Here is a 19571-nt window from a genome sequence, read left to right as displayed (position 1 = left end):
CTCAGGCTATATTTGCTCAAGAAGATTAAAGATAATAAGACGAGACAGAAAGCATAGACTAAGAATTTATTAAAACTTTAGAGAAGGCAGAAAAATTAGAAAATGTAAATACCAGCACTCAAACAGTACAGTGTTCTAAGCTTTTTAATGTAACAGAATGGGAGCCAGAGTTGTGACATAGCAGATAAAGCCACCACCTGCAGTACTGGGATCCCATATGGGCACCAGTTCAAGTCCCTGCTACTCCACTTCCCACCTAGCTCCCTCCTAATGGCCTGGGAAAAGCCCAAGTACTGGGGCCCCTGCCATCCATGGGAGACTCAGATGAGGCTCCCGGTTTCCACCTGGCCCATCCTCTGCCACTGCAGCCATTTGGGGGAGTGAACCAGCAGATGGATGATGTCTGTCTCTCTGTAACTCTGACTTTCAAATAAAAATAAATATTTTTAAAAAACTAACAAAGAAGAGTTCTTAATACCCTAACAGACCCTGAAAATTTTACTGTATTATATAGAACAATAAGTATTCTTAATGGGTGATCCAGAGAATTAATGCAAAGGTATATAATATACCCAAAAATACAGGGCTAGGAAAATATTATGGTACATTTTAGAATTCCATAAAAATGTTCAAAGTTAAAAAATTTTTCATGCTTCAGGCAAAAAATATAATTGTCTTAAAAACAGGGGCCAGTGCTGTGGCGTAGTGGGTAAAGCCACCGCCTGCAGTGCTGGCATCCCATATGGGCACCTGTTCAAATCCCAGCTGCTCCACTTCTGATCCAGCTCTCTGCTGTGGCCTGGGAAAGCAGAAGATAACCCAAGTCCTTGAGCCTCTGCACCCATGTGGGAGACCTGGAAGAAGCTCCTGGCTCCTGGCTTCAAATCAGCACAGCTCCAGCCATTGCGGCCAATTGGGGAGTGAACCAGTGGGTGGAAGATCTCTCTCTCTCTCTCTCTCTCTCTCTCTCTCTCTCTCTCTCTGCCTTTCCTTATCTCTCTATGTAACTCTGACTTTCAAATAAATAAATGAATCTTAAAAAAAAAAAATAAATAAAGACTTATTGGAATGCCTCATTTCCCAAAGATGCCAAATAAGCTAAGCTTTACTATTTTCATTTCTTATTGTTGACTTTGAGATTTTCTAAACTGTATTCCACACAAAACATACCAAACTTAATCACTATTGTTATTATTCCAAGAACTACATAGACTGAAAATTTAGATAGCTTCTACAATAGTGGCTCAGTTAAATACAAAATGGAAAGCCTAAAGGTCTCTCAGAAAATTAAAATAATAATTGAGAGGGAAAGGATTGCTGCATTCTTTTCTTTACTTTTTTTTTTTTTAAGATTTTATTTACTTATTTGAGAGGCAGAGTTACAGACAGAGAGGGGGAGAGACAGAGAGAAAGATCTGCTGGTTCACTCCCCAAATGGCTACAGTGGCTGGAGTTGGGCTGATGCGAAGCCAGGAACCAGAAACTTCTTCCAGGTCTCCCATGCACGCACAGGGACCCAAGCACTTGTGCCATTTTTCACTGTTTTCCTAGGTCCTAGTAGAGAGCTTGATCAGAGAAGGAGCAGCCGGACACAAACCCCACACCCAGATGGGATGCTGGTGCCATAGGGGGAGGTTTAGCCTACTATGCCACAGTGCTGTCCCGGATTGCTGCACTCTTAATCAGAAAAGCTTGTGCTTAAAATAATAAGGTCTCTTTTATGGGCCCAAAGTCTTCTGTCTTCAAGATGACTAGTATAGTAATTGTCTTCAATTTAACTAAACTGTTACTAGCATTAAAGTTTTTTAGGGCACAAAACACTATAGAAAATATTTTGAAATAAAAATCTTTTGTGTTGAGATATCTTTAAAAAAAAAAAAAAGACGACTAAAAGGCATGAACAGACATCTCTATATCACCCTGAATTTTCTATTTAGAACATTTCGCCTGTTGTCTGTGTGAAGTTTACTTCCTACCTTGGTTTTGCTTCTTAGTTAGAGGTGGGATTTTTATGGAGCATATTGTGTAAGGAAGCAGATGTTTTGAAATATGTTGACAGCCATAGAATTGGTATAGTTTCAAAATGCTGCTGTAATCGTTCACCTAAGGCTAAAAAGAGTCAGAAAACTTTACTTGACTGAAGTATATTACTACCTTGAACTTTACATAGGATAAGGCTTCTAAATTTATTGTGATTAAGGATTACAGTGATTAAATGACAGATTAGGAGTTTAAAATTATTAAAATATTTGTGGTAATGGGTGTGGAGAACATTCTCAGTAGTGGAAATTGAAGGTTATAAATAGTCTTCATTTGAAATGGTTACACGTAAGTAGTATAATACATTTGTAATGAATAAATTAATTTAGCAGTTACACTCTTGTATATTTTGCAATCTTGTTTTTATTCTTTTTCTTTTTAAATAGTATTTGCCAGTTCTGAGCCTGTGCCAGGATTCCAGGGGGATACACTGCAGCTAGCATTCATTGACCTCAGACAAGTAAGATGTAATAATATACTTCTCATTCATTGCTTTCCACCTCTTGCTTAAAAAAAAAATCAGAAATGCTTCTTTGCCTTGAAACAATCTTTCTTTAGAAAAATGCTTCTTTTTAAAAAGTTTGTTTATTATTTAAAAGGCAGAGTGACTGAGGGAGATACCTACAACAGCCAGAGCTGGGCCAGCCTGAAGTTAGGAGCCAGGAATTCAATTTGGGTCTCCTACATGAGTGACAAGGACCCACTTACTGGGCTATCATCTACTGCCTCCCAGGATGCACATTAGCAGGAAGCCAGATCAGAAACAGTGGCAGAGCTTGATCCCAGGCACTCTGATATGGGCTGCAGACATCCCAAGCAGCCGCTTAACCTACTGCACCCTAACACCCACTCCAGAAAGTTGCTTTCTTGATGACTATGTATCTGGCACTTCTCTCTGAACCTGTATATGTTCAATGTCTCAACTTCATGGAACACGTTCATCAGTTAATATTGAATTTGGTAATCATGTGACTAAATAACTTTGTGCTTTCTCTTAATGACACTTGAAATTTAAGTTATTTCTTAGTGATTTCATGGTCATCTATGAAAGTTAGTGGTATTGATATTAATGTCTGCACAGGCATTCTGCGAAGTGGTTAAGCTGCCACTTGAGATAATAGTGGAGTACCTGGGTTCAGATGTTGGCTCTGCTTCTAATTCCAGCTTCCTGGGAGACAGCAGGTGAAGGCTCAAGCACTTGTACCCTTGCCAGTCATGTGGGAGACTGGGATTGAATTCCTGGCTCCTAGCCTTGGCCTGGCCTAGCCCTAGCTCTTGAGGGTGTTTTGGGAGTGAATCAACTCTGGAAAATTCTGTGTGTGTGTGTGTGTGTGTGTGTGTGTGTGTGACTCTGCCTTTCAAATAAGTAAAACTTAAAAATTTCCCAATTATAAATGATAAAATTTAATCATATTCTTTTGTATTCTAAAATGAGAAGATGCAACTGGTTCTTGTCTTTCACTGCTAGAGCATGACTTTGAATTTTACGATTTCAGCAGCCTGGATTAATAAATTGAGAAGAGTGGCTATTTTCTGCCTATTTTTGTTTTTTGAATTAACAAACAGTTAAGTAGTGAAATGCCAACTATGAGAATTGACCAAAAAATAAAACTAATCTTGGAAATAGTAGTCTCACATGAAATGATATAAAGCTTTTATGTCAGATGTTAGTGATTATTCAAATGAGGGTGGCTTCAAGTTTTGATGGTGCTTTTATGTTCCCGACATCATACTTTTTTATACTTTTATATGAAGTAGTATATCACTAAACATAAAGGGGGTACTAACACTTTATTTACTTTTTAGTTGAGTTTCTTCACTTTTCCTTTTTTCCCCCCTGGTCTGTGATCCATTTCTGTCTTAATAGGGGGGCTGACAGTTCTTTTCAAGTATACTTAGGAAGGCAAAAGAGCCCTTTTCATACTACTTATAAGGGGTCATGCTTCTGTTTTTTAGTTTGAATTTGATACTGCTTCATGAATTGCTAGGTATGAAAGATTAGGAAGTAGGTCTAGTGGTCAGATTTTACCTGCCCACCCGGTCTTTGCCCTGAGGTCAAACTCCTGATATTTGCTGTACTGAATAGAGGAACTGATGACAAGTATGAGCTGATACAAGAGGAAAGTTAGAACTATATCAAAGCTGAAGGCCAGAGAATTGGGACTCAATGAGAGACTGTAGCTAAAAGATGGATCATCAGGATTGCCCTCTTCTAAAGAAAAAGAAATAGCTGACCTGTGAGTGAAAAGACTTTATCTTCCTGCCAATCACCTACTTGCTAATGGAAGCCAGTTATCTCAACAACATCTTAGGGCCTACTGCCCTAGCAGACAATGTAGAAGATTAGCACTATGTACTGCCTTATGTGAATATGCTGCCTTAATCAATTTAAATGTGCTGTTTGAACTTGATCTGTATGTGAAAATTATTTTACAAGCAAAGCCTATTATCTGCCACCCTCACTTCTGAAATCAAGTCAGTAAATGGTGAAGGACTATGGTATATATGTCTGCTGTCTTTTACAAAGACCCTGTTTAGTTAAATATAATCTTTCAAGAGGGTTTCAGATGAATATGTGAAATTCCTTTAAGAATATATAAAAACCTTAAAAATTTTAAACTTTAAGATTATTTTGTATAATATTCAGTATGCAGTAATAATTTTTCATAACATTTTTTATATACCAAAGATCAATTTAGTATATACTAAGTAAAGATTTCAACAGTTTGTACCCACAAAGAAACACAAAGTATAAAGAACTGTTTGAGTACTGGTTATGCCATTAATTCACATAGTACAACTGATTAAGGACAGAGATGGGGAGTAGGTGCACAGTGACTCCTGTTGTTGATTTAACAATTGACACTCTTATTTATGAGGTCTGTAATCACCTGAGGCTATTGTCATGAGCTGCTAAGGCTATGGAAGCCTCTTGAGTTCGCCAACTCTGATCTTATTTAGATAAGGCCATAGTCAAAGTGGAAGCTCTCTCCTCCCTTCAGAGAAAGGTACGTCCTTTGATGGCCCGTTCTTTCCGCTGGGATCTCACTCACAGAGATCTTTCATTTTTTTTTTTTTAACCAGAGTGTCTTGGCTTTCCATGCCTGAAGTGCTCTCATGGGATTTTTAGCCAGATCCAAATGCCTTTTAAGGGCTGATTCTGAGGCCAGAGTGCTGTTTAGGACATCTGCCATTCTGTGAGTGTGCTGTGCATCCCGCTTCCCATGTTGGATCATTCTCTCCTTTTTAATTCTATCAGTTGGTATTAGCAGACACTAGTCTTGTTTATGTAATCCCTTTGACACTTAATCCTATCATTATATCAATTATGAACTGAAACTGATCACTTTGACTAGTGAGATGGCATTGGTACATGCCACCTTGATGGGATTGAATTGGAGTCCCCTGGCACGTTTCTAACCACGATTAGGGGTAAGTCCAATTGAGCATGTGCCAAACTGTACATCTCCTCCCTCTCTTATTCCCACTCTTATATTTAACAGGGATCACTTTTAAGTTAAATTTAAATACCTAAGAATAATTGTGTGTTAATTAAAGAGTTCAACCAATGGTATTAAGTAGAACAAAAAATATTAAAAGGAATAAAATAGTAAGTTGTTCCTTGACAGTCAGGACAAGGGCTGATCAAGTCATTGTTTCTCATAGTGTCCATTTCACTTCAACAGGTTTCCTTTTAGGTGCACAGTTAGTTGTCACCGATCAGGAAGAACATATATATTTATCCCTTTGGGACTGGCTGATTTCACTCAGCATGATGTGTTCCAGATTCCTCCATTTCATTGCAAATGACCGGATTTCATTGTTTTTTTTACGGCTGTATAGTATTCTATAGAGTACATGTCCCATAATTTCTTTATCCAGTCTTCTGTTGATGGACATTTAGGTTGATTCCACATCTTAGCTATTGTGAATTGAGCTGCAATAGACATTGAGGTGTAGACAGCTCTTTTATTTGCCAGTTTAATTTCCTTTGGGTAAATTCCAAGGAGTGGGATGGCTGGGTCGAACGGTAGGGTTATATTCAGGTTTCTGAGGAATCTCCAAACTGACTTCCATAGTGGCTTAACCAGTTTGCATTCCCACCAACAGTGGGTTAGTGTCCCTTTTTCCCTACATCCTTGCCAGCATCTGTTGTTGGTAAATTTCTGTATGTAAGCCATTCTTAACCGGGGTGAGGTGAAACCTCATTGTGTGGTTTTGATTTGCATTTCCCTGATTGCTAGTGATCCTGAACATTTTTTTCATGTATTTGTTGGCCATTTGGATTTTATCTTTTGGAAAATATCTATTTATTTTATTTATTTGAAAAATTTCTATTTATTTTATTTATTTGAAAGGTGGAGTCACGGCCGGCGCCGCGGCTCACTAGGCTGATCCTCCGCCTAGCGGCGCCGACACACCGGGTTCTAGTCCCGGTTGGGGTGCCGGATTCTGTCCCGGTTGCCCCTCTTCCAGGCCAGCTCTCTGCTGTGGCCAGGGAGTGCAGTGGAGGATGGCCCAGGTGGTTGGGCCCTGCACCCCATGGGAGACCAGGAAAAGCACGTGGCTCCTGGCTCCTGCCATCGGATCAGCGCGGTGCGCCGGCCGCAGCACGCTAGCCGCGGCGGCCATTGGAGGGTGAACCAACGGCAAAGGAAGACCTTTCTCTCTCTCTCTCTCTCTCTCACTGTCCACTCTGCCTGTCAAAAAAAAAAAAAAAAAAAAAAAAAAAAAAAAAAAAAAGAAAAGAAAGAAAGGTGGAGTCACAGAGAGGGAGGGAGGGACAGAGAGAAAGATCTTCCATCCACTGGTTCACTCCCCAAATGGCCACAACAGCTGGAGCTTCGTCGATCCAAAGCCAGGAGCCAGGAGCTTCCTCTGGTCTCCCAAATGGGTGCGGGGGCCCAAGCATTTGGGCCATCTTCCACTGCTTTCCCAGGCCACAGCAGAGAGCTGGATTGGAAGAGGAGCAGCCAGGACTAGAACCGGCTCCCATATGGGATGCAGGCATTGCAGGCGGAGGATTAACCTACTGCGCCACAGCGCCAGCCCCCCTAACTCATTCTTAATATACAGAAGAGTTTCACTGAATATCACTGGGAAATGAGATATTCCACAGTTACATAACTGAATTTTCCAAGAAGCTAACGACTATTTTTTAATCACCAAAACTTTAAAAATTTGGGGCTGGCATTGTGGTGTGGCAGGTAAAGCCACTGCCTGTGACTCTGGCATCCCATACAGGCGCAGATTCAAGTCCCAGCTTCTCCACTTCTTCTTCTTGTTCTTTTTGAAAGCTTTTGTTTAATAAATATAAATTTCATAGGTACAGCTTTTGGAATATAGCAGTTCTCCCCCCAATACTCACCCTTCCACCCCCACTCCCTTCCCACCTCCTACGCCCTCTCCCACCCCATTCTTCATTAAGATTCATCTTTTTAAAGACTTATGTATTTATTTATTTGAAAGTCAGAGTTATACAGAGAGGCAGAGAGAGAGGTCTTCCATCTGCTGATTCATTCCTCAATTGGCTGCCCCAAACCGAAACCAGGAGGCAGGAGCTTCTTCCAAGTCTTCCACACGGGTACAGGGGCCCAAGTCCTTGGGCCATCTTCCAGTGCTTTCCCAGGCCATAGCAGAGAGCTGGATTGGAAGTGGAGCAGCTGGGACTTGAACCGGCACCCATATGGAATGCTGGCACTATGCAGGTGGTGGCTTTACCCACTATGCCACAACACCAGCCAAGATTCATTTTTAATTATCTTTATATACAGAAGATCAATTCTACACTAAGTAAAGATTTCAACAGTTTGCACCCACACAGACATACAAAGTATGAAGTACTATTGGCAGACAAGTTTCACCATTAATTCTCATAGAACAACTCATTAAGGACAGAGGTCTTACATGGGGAGCAAGTGCACAGTGACTCCTGTTGTTGATTTAATAATTGACACTCTTATTTATGACATCAGTGATCACCCGAGGCTCTTGTCATGAGCTGCCAAGGCTATGGAAGCCTTTTCAATCCACAAACTCCAACATTATTTAGATAGGGCCATAATCTAAGTGGAAGCTCTCTCCTCCCTTCAGAGAAAGGTAACTCCTTCTTTGATGGTCCCTTCTTCCCACTGGGATCTCACTCACAGAGATCTTTCATGTAGGCCATTTTTTGCCACAGTGTCTTGGCTTTCCATGCCTGAAGTGCTCTCATGGGATTTTTAGCCAGATCCAAATGCCTTTTAAGGGCTGATTCTGAGGCCAGAATCCAGCTGCTCCACTTCTGATCCAGCTCCCTGCTAATGGCCTGAGAAAGCAGTGGCAGATGGCCCAAGGGTTTGGGCCAGTGAACCTGCATGGGAGTTCTAAAAGAGACTCCTGGCTCCTGGCTTCAATCTGGCCTGGCCCTGGCCGTTGAGGGCATCTGGGGAGTGAACCAGTGGATAGAAGATCTCTCTTTGTAACTTCCTCTCTCCCTGTAACTCTGCCTTTCAAATAAATAAGTCTTAAAAAATAGCTATTTTGATTGAAAACTTCAAAAATATATGTCTCACCTTCATAGCTTTTTCCTGAGGATAGTTCTCAGTAGATGGAGTATCAGTGGCTTCACTAACACTAACCCAAATTCTATTTGACAGATCCTATTTCACTTTGTGATAAATTACTTAGAATAGTAAGACAATGCTTCATTTGACATTCTGAAATAAGACAATCTCTTGCCCAAAGAATGTTGGTTAATGTGTCATTATCACCCCAGTAGTGTTTCCCAAAGTGTCACAAAGCTAGGAGAGCTACCTAAGTTGATATTTTGTCATATGAAGAGCGTTTTAAAAACTTGTAATATTTAGTTAAAAGCCTTAGAGACATACCTTTGTAGAAAGAAATCAAATATGTGGGTCTTATTAGCCTAGATAGGAACCACTTATACTTTTTTCTTTTTCCAGATACAATCCTATGCCATAAAAATTATCTTACTATTTTTCTTACCATATCCAGGATTAGGTCCTGCTTTCAAGTATTTGATTTTAGGCAAACCACGGAAAAGAGTAATGATCGTTCCTCTGAACTAAAATGTAGACAATTTGAATAATACAAAATATGTTTGGATCTCATGGCACTTTTCCAATAAGTGATTTATTGAAGTAAATTATGTATTCAAGCAAATTTTAACTGTTCTGTCTGTTTTCACGAACGGACTGCATCTCTGCAACACTCAGATCAAGACAGAAAACTGTGGGGTGGGCTTTTGGGGAAGTGGTTAAGATTCCTCTTGGGATGCCCACATCTCATCTGGAAGTACCTGGATTCAAGTTTCAGCTTTACTCTGAATTCTTACTAACGCATACCCTCAGAGGCAGCAGGTGATAGCTCAAGCAGCTGGGTACCTCCACTCAGGGGAGAACTGAGTGGCTGTTTCCAGCTCCTGATCTGGCCTATTTCAGCCTCAGCTGTCAAGACATTTAGGGAGTGAACTAGCAGGTGGTGTTTCAGCTGAAACAATGGGAGGTCACTTTTCAAAATAAATAATAATAATAATGTGTAAGTATCAGTTTTTAGATGCTGCAAAGCAGTTTTCTGAAGCAGTTGTAGTAGTGTATACTTCAGGCAACAGTGTGCAAAAATTCTAGTTGTTCTGCATTCTTATCATCACTTGATGTTTTCTGTCTCTTTTTAGCCATTCCAGTTGCTGTGTAGTTGTTTTACGTTGTGGTTTTAGTATACGTTTCTTGATGATTTAAAAAATTAAACTCCTTTTCATGTGTTTGCTGGCCATTTGACTGTCTTTCTCTTGAATAGCTTATCCAGATTTAGGGTTGTTATTTTTCTTCTTTTTTCCCATTGGGTTGTCTACCTCTTACTGATTTATGAATAAGTTCTTTGTATATTCTGAATGTAAGTCCTTTGTTATATATGTTTAGTAAATATCTTCTCCTGTGCTGTTGCTTGTCTTTTCATGAGTTCTTACTGGTATCTTTTGATGAATAAAAGTTCCTAATTTTAGTGAATTTATTACTTTCCCCTCTTTGGTTAGTCCTTCTAAAAAATGTTTATTAATTTTCATCTACTTGAAAGGCAGAGTGAGAAGGGGAAAGAGAAGGAGATCTCTTCCATCATCTTGTTTACTCTCCAGCCTACAATAGTCAGGACTGGACCAGGACAAAACCAGGAGCCCAGAACTCAGTCCAGGTCTCCCATATGAGTGGCAGGGACCCAACCAAGTACTTCAGCCATCACCTACTGCTTTCTGTGTTGGCAGGAGGCTGGATTGGAAGCAAAGTAGCCAGGACTCGAACCAGGCACTCTGATGTGGATGTTGGCACCCCAAAGCGGCAGCTTAACCTGCTGCACCACAGTGCCTGCTCCCTTAATTGTTCGTGGTGACAATATTTCTAAAACTACATGACCCATGTTTCTGTCTTATCAAATAAAAGTATAACAGATATAAACCTTTCTTGATTTATCTTGTCAGCATTAGGGATACTAAAAAGTAAGTTATTTCTAAGAAGCATTTTCAGGTCTCTGGGGTCAAGTCTTTATTCTTTCATGGATAAAGAAATATTTTAGATGAGGATATTATAAGAATTTATAATGATCACTTAATAAAGTGATCAGCAATGACTGAATATAAAGGAGAACTTAAGTGCAGCAGTATTAGTTACACTGTTGTTTGGAACAATGAATCATAAAATAAATTATGGTCAAAGAAGTGTGGGAAACTGCGTTATGTCTGTCTCTTATAAACTCAAAATTTCATAGCACATTAAAAGCCTTGAGCAGGTCTATAGTAGAGGTATATCACATTTTCCCCCCAAATCTATTTGAGTACTAAGTACTTTTCACATAAGGAAATCTCTTGGGGCCATTGCTGTTGTGTGATGGGTAGAGTTGCCTGCATTCCATACTGTCAGTGGTTCAAGTCCCGGGTGCTCTACCTCTGATCTAGCTCCCTGGTAATGTGCCTGGCAAGGTGGCAGATGATGGCCCAAGTGCTTGGACTCCTGCACCCATGTAGGAGACCCATGGAGCTTCTAGGTTGTAGCTATGGCCTGGCCCAGCCCTGACTGTTGCCACCATATGGAGAATGAAACAACAGTTCAAAGATACCTCTCCCTCTCTCTCTGCCTCTCCCTCTCTCTCCTTCTCTTTGTAACTCTGCCTTTCAAATAAATGAATAAATAATACCTCTCCTCTTTCTGTAACTCTGTGTTTCAAATAAATAAATAAATATTTTTAAAAAATTTTCCTATCATCCTACAAAACACTCTTCCATGGCATCAGGTTTGAATGTGGATTTGCCTGGACCACTATTACGTTAATATATGGGTTCCTAGAACTATCTAGTTTTAAAAGTTAGCAAATAGAAAAGCCTCTAGATAGATAAAATTTAAATATTAAAATGCAAATAATACAAATATGGTGTAAATACTAGTAACTTTTAAAAGATAATTTGTTGAAGGGGCTGGGTATTTGGTACAGCAGTTAAGATACCACTTGGATACCCACATTCCATATTAGAATGCCTGGTTTGAGTCCTGGCTCCTCAACTTCCAATCTAGCTTCCTGCTAATACAAACCTCTGGGAAGCAGCAAGTGATGGCTGCAGTTCCTGGGTCCCTGCCACCCATGTGGAAGACTCAGATTGAGTTTCCAGTTCCTGGCCTTAGCTTGGTCCAGCCCTGGCTACTACAGTTATTTGGAGAGTAAACCAGTGGATAGAAGATTTCTCTGTGTCTGTCTGTCTCTCTCTCCCTATGTTTAAAATAAAAGTGAGGGGCCGGCGCCATGGCTCACTTGGTTAATCCTCCGCCTCTGGCGCCGGCATCCCATATGGGCGCCGGGTTCTAGTCCTGGTTGCTCCTTTTCCAGTCCAGCTCTCTGCTGTGGCCTGGGAAGGCAGTGGAGGATGGCCCAAGTGCTTGGGCCCCTGCACCCACATGGGAGACCAGGAGGAAGCACCTGGCTCCTGGCTTCAGATGGGCTCAGCTCCAGCCATTTCATAGTGATGGCCTCAAAGGACACTTTTTTTTTAAAGATTTATTTTATTTATTTGAACGATGGAGTTACAGAGAGAGGTAAAGACAGAGAGAGAGAGAGAGCAGCCTTGTCTCAAACCGGCGCCCATATGGGATGCTGATGCTGACGCTTCAGGCCAGGGCGTTAAGCCTCTGCGCCACAGCAACGGCCCCTCAAAGGACACTTTTTAAAAAGTCATCTTATGACCTTCTACATACATCTTTTTATTAGTGGTACTGCAAGAAAGATTTTCTGTCTCTGAATATCATGTCAGTCTTCTTTTACTTTTCTGTTTTTTTTTTTTTTTTTTTTTTTTTTTTTTTTTTTTACCAACTCCGGTAACTTGATTCGTTTTATTCATGTCCTAATCCAACGTGGTCTCATTGAGTTGTAATAAGAATATAATCTATGCCATCTTTTTTTTTTTAAGATTTTATTTATTTATTTGAGAGGTAGAGTTACAGACAGTGAGAGGGAGAGAAAGAAAGGTCTTCCTTCCGTTGGTTCACTCCCCAGATGGCTGCAACGGCCGGAGCTGTGCCGATCCGAAGCCAGGAGCCAGGAGCTTCTTCTGGGTCTCCCAAATGGGTGCAAGGGCCCAAGGACTTGGGCCGTCTTTTACTGCTTTCCCAGGCCATAGCAGAGAGCTGGATCGGTGGAACAGCCAGGACTCGAACCAGTGCCCATATGGGAGCCAGCACCACAGGTGGAGGATTAACCTACTGTTCCACAGCGCCAGCCCCAAACTATGCCTCTTTTAAAGAGGCAACTTATAAAACTATTCCCTTCACAAATGTTTTTCTTTTTTAAAAACAAAGTTTTAAATTTGATTTATTTGAGAGGCAGAGAGGAGATGAGAGGCAGAGTTCCCAACTGCTGATTTCAGTCCTTCAATGTCTGTAACAGCCAGGGCTGGGCCAGGCTGAAACCACAACCTAGGAAGTCAATCCAGGTGTCCCATGTGAGTAGCAGGAATCCAACTGTTTGAACATCCCCTGCCACCTCCCTGGGTGTGTATTAGCGGGAAGCTGGAATTGTTTTCCCTTAGCTTTCGTCTTCATGAAAAGGCATTGGTTACCATACAGATAGCACTGCACAAAGGCCTTTATGTGCCTTTAGATGAGGAATTTTAACCAGAAAACTATGAATTGGTTTTAGGAGGTTTATGCAGAATTTTGTTTAATGTGTATTTTCCTGAGAAAAAAAAGTAATGCTTTCCTCTCCAAGGCAGCATGTATGTCCTAAAAATGGTTAATAATCTTCACTACTCTATGGAAACTGAAAAGTACTGATAGATTTAGCCAAGCCACCAATAACTGTCCCATTTCCTCATTTACATGACAAGTATTTGAGCACCTGCTCTGGGCAGTGTGGTAAGTGCTGGGGCTCCAATGGAGAACAGGATAGACCAAATCCGTGCTGTCATTATCTCATGTTGTTGGAGGGAGATCTGATAGATTCAAACAGCTTTTAGATAGTGTGAGGAAAATAACACAGGCTAATGTGGCAGTGATTGCAGATGAGGTGAGCCACCAAATTCAGCCTCTCTAGGGAGGGTGGCACATATCTGGCAGAGGGAAAAGCAAACGCAGCAAAGTCTTAAGGTGCAATCAAGGAACGGAAAGAGTAAGAATATGACTTTATTGCAGTGAATAAAGGGTAAAGAGTTGCAAATTAAATTAGGAAGATTATCAGGGTCAAATCATCTCGGGCTTTGTTATGGAGTTTGGATGGTAAGTATGAAGGGAAAACATTCAAAGGTTTTAAGAAGCTTGATGTCTTGCTCTGATTTACATTTTGAAAGATTATTCTGGCTGCTTTAAGAATAGATTTAAAAGACACAAAATTGGATTCAGAAAGAACAATTAAGCCTGTGGTATGGAAATCACTTGAGATGTCTGCATCCCATATCAGAGTGCTTCCTGCTAGTGCGCACCCTGGGAGGCCCCAGGTGATAGCCCAAGTATTTGTGTCTCTGCCACCCATGTGGGAGACCTGGATTGAATTTGCAGCTTCTGGCTTCAGCCTGGCCAGCCCAGGGCATTGCAGGCAACTAGGGAGTGAACTGGCAGATGGGAGCTCTCTCTTTTGTCTTTATGACTCTGAAAGAAAGGAAAGGTGGGAAGACAGTAAGAACTGTTACTTTAGTCCAGGCTATAGATTGAATTATTATTGCCTCATTACTAGTGATGTGTCTCACTACGTTTCACAGTGGCTTCTTCATATGGGCTCAGATATTTCCATTTTCAGCATTTCAAGATAGTTGAATTTATCCTGAGCAACTAGTTTGTTTTTATCTCAAGATGGCTGAGTCAGGGGGTGGGGGTGGGAGTGGGAGGGGAATGGGGAGCCAATGTTATAGCACAGCAGGTTAGATGCTGTCATTTGTGATGCTGGCATCTAATATTAGAGCATCTAGGGGCCTGCGCTGTGGCGTAGTAGGTAAGGCCGCTGCCTGCAGTGCTGGCATCCATATGGGCGCTGGTTCGTGTCCCAGCTGCTCCACTTCCGATCCAGCTCTCTGCTATGGCCTGGGAAAGCAGTAAAAGATGGCCCAGGTCCTTGGGCCACTGTACCCATGTGGGATACCTGGAGGAAGCTTCTGGCTTCCGATCGGCACACCTCTGGCCATTGCGGCCGATTGGGGAGTGAATCAACAGATGGAAGACCTCTCTTTCTCTCTCTCTCTCTCTCTCTCTCTCTCCCTCTCCCTCTCCCTCTCCCTCTCTCCCTTCCCTCCCTCCCTCCCCTCTTTCTGTGTAACTCTGACTTTAAAATAAATAAATAAATCTTAAAAAAAAAAAAAGGATTATCTATCAGAGTCCCAGCTCTCTGCTTCAGATTCAGCTCCCTGCTAATGCCCCTGAGAAGGCAGCAGATGATGGCCCAGGTGCTTGGGCCCTTGCCACCCATCTGGGAGATGTGGATGGGTCAGCTTGACCCAGACCTGGCAATTGCAGCCATTTGGGTAGTGGTCCTCCAGCAGGTGGAGGATCTCTCTCTCTCTCTCTCTCTATCTCTTCTCTCTTTTCTCTCTTCTCTCTTCTCTCTCTCTCTCCTCCCATCCCCTCCATGCTCTGCTTTTCAAATAAATCAATTAAATTAATAAATCTTTTTTAAAAATACTGAGTTGTATGTTTAGTTGTACTCTTTATTTTGGTGCTAGAAAACTCAGGTGTATAGGATACGATCACATGCATTTTGTATACTACTTTCTTTATATAGTATACTTTGTATACTAAACTTTCTTACTCTTTATCCTGGCCTGGCTTTTCTCAGTTACAAAGTTGTATTTATTGTAACTGCTGTGCCAAATCTCTTGCTCATGAAGTTGTATTTATTTTGCATGTGTTTTTACAAGTTGCCTTAACATTTTTTTTTGGAAAAGGCATTGCATAAATAAACATTTTTAGTGAGACCCTAGCAATGCAGTTAAGAAAACCATTATGTATGGATGGATTTTTACTTATTTATTTGGTCATTTATTCATCAACTCATTCAACAAATGTTTATTGAGTACCTCCTATAGTCTGGCACTGGAAATATAGAAGTGAGTATTACATTGACAATAAAATACGAGCTGGATTATTTGAGAGATGATTTAGGTGTCATCAATGAGGATAAAATTGAAGACAAAAACTATTAGATTCTGCAACGTATTTTGGATAAAGGATAAGAACCAAGGGATGTAAAAAGGAAGCCACTGAAATATCTCATTCATGGGTTGATAAGGGCACTGTTGTGTTGGAAATCAGACAGGATAGAGTACTGCTTCATTTAGTAATTACTGTATGACCTTGGGAAACTGTCTTCTAAATTAATTCAACTACATATTTTTAATAGTTTAATGGAATCTTTGGGAGAAAATGTTATATATTATATTTCTGGGAGAGCTCTTTTTCCTGACATGTTTAATCTTCCATGGTGAAGTTAGTGAATTGTGTGATACTGCATTACAGGGATCATGAATTGATTGAGTCAACAGTTACAAGCTCTCTGTATTTACTATATTTCATCAGGGCAGTGGCAGGGCTTCTATGCCAGTCTAGGTCATTGTGAACTATTAGCAGCTGACATTTCCTTGCACCAAAATTGCTTAAAAAGAGAAGTAAGGTGAGCACCTACATGCTGGTTCCCATTATCTACCCCCTACACACACACTCACACACACACACACACGTACACATACTTTCTTTCACCCTTGTGTGCACAGTCTCTCCATTCCTTTCTACCTAATCACCAGATGATTGTAAGGTTCAGGAAAGGAGTTCAGCTGCACATCATCATAGACAGAACCCTGATAAATACATGCTTATAATTTACTCAAAATGAACAAACTTTGTGTTCTGTCTAAAGGGACATGAATAAACCCTGGAAGATGTGAAGGAATTGCTTGGCCAGAATTCTTGCCATAGAGACTGGGAGTCTGCCAAGACCATACTTTGAAATTTCTGTCTTTTGTTTCTAGTCTTAAGGCATCATAACATACAATTCTTTTGCCACCAGTCCAGTTTATTCTTTTATGATGAGGAAGAAGGCACTTTTAAATAACAATTATTTCCACTATAATTAAACAAATCTTCTTTTGTTTGCATTATATTGGTTACTATATTGTATACACACCCTGCTTGCTTAAACTTGTCCCAGTGACTACTTCACAGGAACTTTCTTTAGAAGTTGTAAAGTCTCTGACTTCTTAAAGTATTAATGGGATTTGCCAAAGTTGTAGTATCCGAATGCTTGACTAGATATAGTAGTAGAACAACAAGCTTGTTCACACAGCTCCTCTAGCAAGCATTTTTTCTTTAGACAATCCTAAATTCATTTGAAGTGCCAAAGAATTAAAGGAAGATGTATTTGGGTTTACTCCTGAATATAACAAGACCAGACATCTCACAAAGTTTACCTTAAGGTTCAGATATTAGAAAAGTATGCTGCCCTTTGGGAAAGCTTAGATTATAAAGGATTAGTCTGAACCTAAATGGCTTTTGCCTTTTTCTTTTTTCACCAGTGTCACAATTCTGGAACTTTACAGTTTATATGCTTAAATATGTAGATAAGTTTTTAAAAATTAATTAATCTGTTTATTTTAAGGGCAGAAATATACAGAAAGAAGGAGAGACAGGCAGAGATCTCCTATCTCATCTGCTGGTTCACTTCCCAAATGCCCACAATAACCAAGGTTGGGCCAGATTGAAGCCAGGACCCAGGAGCTTCTTCCTGGTCTCCTATGTGGATGGAGGGGCTCAAACATTTGGACCATCTTGTGCTGCCTTCCCAGGCACATTAGCAGGGAGCTGGATCAGAGGTGGAACAACCGGGACTCAAACCAGTACCTAAATGGGATGTGGTGCTGCAGGCTGGGGCTTTACCTGGTACGCCACAATGCTGACCCCTGGTTATTTCTTATATAGCTACATTACAGTTATCAAAACCAGGAAATGGACATTGCATGCTTTTTAAAAAATCAAACATACAGAGAAAACTCTCATCTTTTCCTGCTCTTCAGTCCCTCAGAATAATTGTTGTGTTTGTCTCCTGACCTTTTATAATGTACATCGAGACATACACACAGGCATACACTTAGGTGCACAGATGCACAGTTATTTCTTTTTGGAGTAATGGGATAATTTATTTTGTTATTTACATTGTATACAATGTTATTCATTTAGTATTGGTAAATATGTTTATTTCATTTTTATTACTTCGTATGTTTTATAGAAAAAAAGCATACCACAGGGCTGGTGCTGTGCTTTAGTAGGTAAACCTGCCACCTGCAGTGTTAGCATCCAGTATGTGTGCTGGTTCAAGTCCTGGCTGCTCCACTTCTGATCCAGCTCTCTGCTGTGGCCTGGGAAAGCAGTAGAAGATGGCCCAAGTCCTTGGGCCCCTGCACTCTTGTGGGAGATCGGAAGACACTCCTGGCTTCTGGCTTTTGGCTTCAGGTCAGCCCAGCTCCGGCCATTGTGGCCATTTGGGGAGTGAATCAGTGTATGGAATATCTCTCCCTCTATGCCTCTGCCTCTGCATCTCTGTAATTCTGTCATCCAAAGAAGTAAATAAATCTTTAAAACAAAAAGATTTAAAAGTATTATATACCACAATTTATTACATATTTTTGTTGCATAATAAGGATTTTCCAGTTTCTGCTGCTAAAGAATGCTGCAATTAATAATGTCCATATATACATATACGTATATAAGTCAGAGAACTTGTATTTCTGTAGGCCTTTAAGATTTACTTATTTATTTATTTATTTGAAAAGCAGAATGACAGAGAGAGAGAGAAACAAAAGGAGAGAGATCTTCCATTTGCTGGTTCACTCCCCAAATGGCCACAACAGCCAAGACTGGGCCAAGCCAAAGCCAAGAGCCAGAAACTCTATCTGGGTCCCAGACATAGGTGATAGGGGCTCAATTACTTGGGCCATCTTTTGCTGCCTTCCCTGATACATTAGCAGGAAACTGGATCAGAAGCAGAGTAGCCAGGATTCAACTGGCACTCTGATATGGGATGCTGGCATTGCAAGTAGCAGCTTAACCCGCTGTGCTACAACACTGGCTCCTCTATAGGCTTTTAGAACTAGAATTACTGGATACTGCCAAAGTAACTCTCCAAAAAAGTGTTTTTAAATACTTTTAAGTATTTTAAATTTAAAACACTTATATTTAAATTTAAGTATTTACCTTAAATTTTTATTTATTTGAAGGCAGAGAGAGCACACACGGACAAACAAGGACTTTCGTCTCTGGGCCCTCTCCCCATACCCCAAAGGCCTGCACTGGCCTGAGGTCTGCAGATCTTCCACATGGATAGCAAGAACTCTGTCGTTGGAATCAATGCCATTGCCTGTCAGGGTCTGCCTTAGCAGGAAGCTGGAATCAGAAACCACAGTGTAGTATCAAACCCAGGCATGCTGATGTGGGAAGCAGGTATATTAACTGGCATCTTAACAGCTAGGCAGAACACCCACTCCTAAGTGTATTTAGTTATTTATTTTGAAAGAGTCACAGAGGGAGAAGGAGAGGGAGACACAGAGAGAGAGAGAGATTGATCTTCTGTTTGCTGGTACATTTCCAAGATGGCTGCCACAGCCAATGCTGGGCCAGGCTAAAGCCAGGAGCCCAAACTTTCATCCAGATTTTCCCACATAGGTGGCTGGAGCCCAAACACTCAGGCCATCTTTTGCTGCTTTTCCCAAGTCATTAGCAGGAAGCTGGATTTGTGGTGGAGCAGCCAGGACTTGAACCGGTGCCCATATGGGGTGCTGGCACTGCAGGTGGCTTTATTCTCTGTGCCACAGTACCAGCCCCCTAAGTGTTTTTAATTATCAGTATTTTTGCTGTTATTATTTTCGTTGAAAGGCATAGATTATAATTTCTAGAATAGTCTATCAGCAATAAAAGGTGGTATAAGGCTGCCACAAAACAGACCAAACACCGGAGTTAGAGGAAAGGTTTATTGTTGGGTGAGGGAAGCCCAAAAGGCCAGGGGGAGAAGGCAAGATAGTAAGAAAG

The 19571-nt window shown here is 40.9% G+C and overlaps 1 protein-coding gene across 11 annotated transcripts in view; it reads left to right on the top strand.

Moving 5' to 3' along the window:
• Positions 1–19571, top strand: part of EXOC6 (exocyst complex component 6) — a 321390-nt gene that overhangs the window by 278749 nt on the left and 23070 nt on the right. For 7 of the 11 annotated variants that reach the window (XM_051823933.3, XM_017348420.4, XM_070057617.2 and 4 more), the window contains one exon: positions 2427–2500. The exons of the other annotated variants lie outside the window; for them this stretch is intronic. In XM_051823933.3, the coding sequence (XP_051679893.3) occupies positions 2427–2500 (74 nt within the window). The remainder of the gene's footprint in view (positions 1–2426; positions 2501–19571) is intronic. 11 annotated transcript variants of the gene reach the window in all.

Source organism: Oryctolagus cuniculus, chromosome 15, assembly GCF_051225735.1.
Source record: "Oryctolagus cuniculus isolate XC-2025 breed Fujian yellow rabbit chromosome 15, ASM5122573v1, whole genome shotgun sequence".
Lineage (NCBI taxonomy): Eukaryota > Metazoa > Chordata > Mammalia > Lagomorpha > Leporidae > Oryctolagus > Oryctolagus cuniculus.
Note: the sequence above shows the minus strand (reverse complement) of the source record. Positions and strands in the feature narration are given on the sequence as shown.